This window comes from Mandrillus leucophaeus, unplaced genomic scaffold (assembly GCF_000951045.1).
Source record: "Mandrillus leucophaeus isolate KB7577 unplaced genomic scaffold, Mleu.le_1.0 Scaffold306, whole genome shotgun sequence".
In the NCBI taxonomy this organism is placed as follows: Eukaryota; Metazoa; Chordata; class Mammalia; order Primates; family Cercopithecidae; genus Mandrillus; species Mandrillus leucophaeus.
Genome location: NW_012103210.1, coordinates 1255202 through 1259059, shown reverse-complemented (window position 1 = coordinate 1259059; position 3858 = coordinate 1255202). Strand labels below are relative to the sequence as shown.

General features: G+C 62.5%; 1 protein-coding gene across 3 annotated transcripts in view; it reads left to right on the top strand.

The window, feature by feature from the left end:
* WDR81 (WD repeat domain 81) overlaps positions 1-3858 on the top strand; it is a 23724-nt gene that overhangs the window by 9496 nt on the left and 10370 nt on the right. The window contains exon 2 of one of the 3 annotated variants that reach the window (XM_011987271.1): positions 2831-3467. The exons of 1 other annotated variant lie outside the window; for it this stretch is intronic. In XM_011987271.1, coding sequence (XP_011842661.1) covers positions 2954-3467 — 514 coding nt within the window. In that variant the 5' untranslated portion in view covers positions 2831-2953. Of the gene's footprint in view, positions 1-2415; positions 3468-3858 lie in introns of those variants that run through there. One more of the 3 variants, XM_011987270.1, reaches the window with a different exon arrangement.

Sequence of the window (3858 nt, the reverse complement as noted above, 5' to 3'; positions counted from 1 at the left end):
CCTCCGCGATCGCCGGCTGCCCCTGGGACCCTGTCCCCGCGCAGAGGGCCTGGGAGAAGCGGAAGTCAGGACTCTGCTGCAGCGCTCTGTGCAGAGGCTGCCTGCCGGCTGGACGCGCGTGGAGGTGCATGGGCTGCGGAAGCGGAGACTGTCCTACCCTCTGGGCGGGGGCCTCCCCTTTGAGGAGGGGTCCTGCGGCCCTGAGACGCTCACTCGCTTCATGCAGGAGGTTGCCGCCCAGAATTATCGCAACCTGTGGCGCCATGCATACCACACTTACGGGCAGCCGTATAGTCACAGCCCTGCCCCCTCAGCTGTCCCTGCCTTGGACTCAGTACGGCAGGCTCTGCAGAGGGTCTATGGTTGCCCCTTCCTGCCGGTGGGCGAAACTCCCCAATGCCCATCATATGCCAGAGAAGGCCCCTGTCCCCCTCGGGGCACCCCTGCTTGCCCTAGTCTTCTACGGGCTGAGGCCTTGCTGGAGTCGCCGGAGATGCTGTATGTGGTACACCCTTACGTGCAGTTCTCCCTCCATGACGTGGTCACCTTCAGCCCTGCCAAGCTGACCAACAGCCAGGCCAAGGTGCTGTTCATTCTCTTCCGCGTGCTGAGGGCCATGGATGCCTGTCACCGCCAGGGACTGGCGTGCGGGGCCCTGTCTTTGCATCACGTCGCTGTGGATGAGAAGCTTTGCAGCGAGCTGCGACTGGACCTGAGTGCTTACGAGAGGCCTGAGGAGGAGGAGAATGAGGAGGCCCCAGTGGCAAGGGATGAGGCGGGCATTGCGTCTCAAGGGGAGCAGGGAGGGCAACCTGGGCAACCCACCGGCCAGGAGGAACTTCGGGGCCTTGTGCTAGATTGGGTGCACGGCCGCATCAGCAACTTCCACTACCTCATGCAGCTGAATCGGTTGGCAGGTCGGCGGCAGGGGGACCCCAACTACCACCCCGTGCTGCCCTGGGTGGTGGACTTCACCACGCCGCATGGGCGCTTCCGAGACCTGCGCAAGTCCAAGTTCCGCCTCAACAAGGGAGATAAGCAACTGGACTTCACCTACGAGATGACGCGGCAGGCATTCGTGGCAGGCGGGGCGGGCGGCGGGGAACCCCCTCACGTGCCTCACCACATCTCAGACGTGCTCTCCGACATCACCTACTACGTGTACAAGGCTCGGCGCACGCCTCGGTCGGTGCTCTGCGGCCACGTCCGCGCGCAGTGGGAGCCCCATGAGTACCCGGCCAGCATGGAGCGCATGCAGAACTGGACCCCCGATGAGTGTATCCCAGAGTTCTACACCGATCCTTCTATCTTCCGCTCCATCCACCCTGACATGCCTGACCTGGACGTGCCAGCCTGGTGCAGCTCCAGCCAGGAGTTCGTGGCTGCGCACCGAGCCCTGCTGGAGAGCCGCGAGGTGTCCCGGGACCTGCACCATTGGATCGACCTCACGTTTGGCTATAAACTCCAGGGCAAGGAGGCAGTCAAAGAGAAGAATGTGTGTCTGCACCTAGTGGACGCCCACACTCACCTGGCCAGCTACGGGGTGGTGCAGCTCTTCGACCAGCCACACCCCCAGCGCCTGGCTGGGGCTCCTGCCCTTCCCCCTGAGCCTCCCCTCATCCCCAAGCTGTTGGTCCAGACCATCCAGGAGACCACAGGCCGGGAGGACTTCACGGAAACCCTGGGACAGCTTCCAAATGAAGTGGGCCGGCCAGTTTTAGAAGCCACTCCCTGTGAGGCTAGCTGGACCAGAGACAGGCCGGTGGCAGGAGAAGACGACTTGGAACAGGCCACAGAAGCTCTGGATTCCATTTCCCTTGCTGGGAAAGCAGGTGACCAGCTGGGCTCCTTCTCCGGTCAAGCGTCCCCTGGCCTTCTGTCTTTCTCAGCCTCCCGTCCAGGCCGCAGGAATAAAGCTGCTGGGGCAGACCCTGGGGAGGGCGAGGAGGGGAGGATTCTTCTTCCCGAGGGCTTCAATCCCGTGCAGGCCCTGGAGGAGCTGGAAAAAACGGGCAACTTCTTGGCCAAAGGCCTAGGGGGCCTGTTGGAGGTGCCTGAGCAGCCCCGGGTCCAGCCGGCTGTGCCACTGCAGTGCCTGCTTCACAGGGACATGCAGGCGTTGGGTGTCCTGTTGGCGGAGATGGTGTTTGCTACCAGGGTGCGGACGCTGCAGCCCGATGCACCTTTGTGGGTACGCTTCGAGGCCGTCCGGGGGCTCTGCACACGCCACCCCAAGGAGGTCCCTGTGTCTTTGCAGCCCGTGCTGGACACACTCCTGCAGCTGAGTGGCCCCAAAGTCCCCATGGGAGCAGAGAGGAGCAAGCTGGACCAACTGTTTGATTACAGGCCTGTCTCCCAGGGCCTGCCGCCACCCTGCCCAAGCCAGCTTCTCAGCCCCTTCAGCTCCGTGGTTCCCTTCCCGCCCTACTTCCCGGCGCTGCACAGATTCATCCTCCTGTACCAGGCAAGGCACGTGGAGGACGAGGCCCAGGGGCGTGAGCTGGTGTTTGCCCTGTGGCAGCAGCTGGGCGCAGTGCTGAAGGACATCACCCCCGAGGGCCTGGAGATCCTGTTGCCCTTCGTGCTGTCACTTATGTCCGAGGAGCACACGGCTGTGTACACTGCCTGGTATCTGTTTGAACCTGTTGCCAAGGCACTGGGCCCCAAAAATGCCAATAAGTACCTCCTGAAGCCTCTCATTGGTGCCTACGAGAGCCCCTGCCAGCTACACGGCCGCTTCTACCTGTACACGGACTGCTTTGTGGCCCAGCTGATGGTGCGGCTGGGCCTGCAGGCCTTTCTCACTCACCTGCTGCCCCATGTCCTGCAGGTGCTGGCAGGCGCGGAGGCCTCCCAGGAGGAGAGCAAGGACCTGGTAGGGGCTGCTGAGGAGGAGGAGAGCGGGCTGCCCGGGGCCGGGCCTGGCTCCTGTGCTTTTGGGGAGGAGATTCCCATGGATGGGGAGCCTCCTGCCTCCTCGGGCCTGGGGCTCCCAGACTACACGTCTGGCGTCAGCTTCCACGACCAGGCTGACCTCCCTGAGACAGAGGACTTTCAGGCCGGGCTCTATGTAACTGAGTCTCCCCAGCCCCAGGAGGCTGAGGCTGTGAGCCTGGGCCGGCTAAGTGACAAGAGCAGCACCAGTGAGACCTCCCTGGGTGAGGAGCGGGCTCCAGACGAGGGGGGCGCCCCCGTGGACAAGAGCAGCCTTCGATCAGGCGACAGCAGCCAGGACTTGAAGCAAAGCGAGGGCTCCGAGGAGGAAGAGGAGGAGGAGGACGGCTGCCTGGTGCTAGAGGAGGAGGAGGGGGAGCAGGAGGAGGTCACCGGAGCATCTGAGCTCACTCTGTCTGACACGGTGCTGTCCATGGAGACGGTTGTGGCCGGCGGCAGTGGGGGAGATGGGGAAGAAGAGGAGGAGCCACTGTCGGAGCAGTCAGAAGGCAAAGAACAGAAGATCCTCCTTGGTAAGCTCCCAGGTCTGGGAGGTGTTGGTCAAAAACACCTCCTGCTTCTCCCTGCACACTTGCAGAGCACCTGCTCTGTGCCAAGCAGTGGATCGAGCCAGGGCCACCTGCAACACAGATGTGGGTTTGCCTTCACGGAACTCACACCCAGCAGACAAGATGCGGCAGTGTAGACGGTCTTAAGCAAGTGTATTATGTTAGTGCGATAAAGAACACGGCTTCGTTCCTAGGAGGGAGTGGAACATGGAGCTTTTCAGGGGCGCCGTGGCTCACGCCTCTAATCCCAGCACTTCAGGAGGCCAAGGCAGGCAGATCACCTGAGGTCAGGAGTTCGAGACCAGCCTGGCCAACATGGTGAAACCCCGTCTCTACTAAAAATACAAAAATTAGC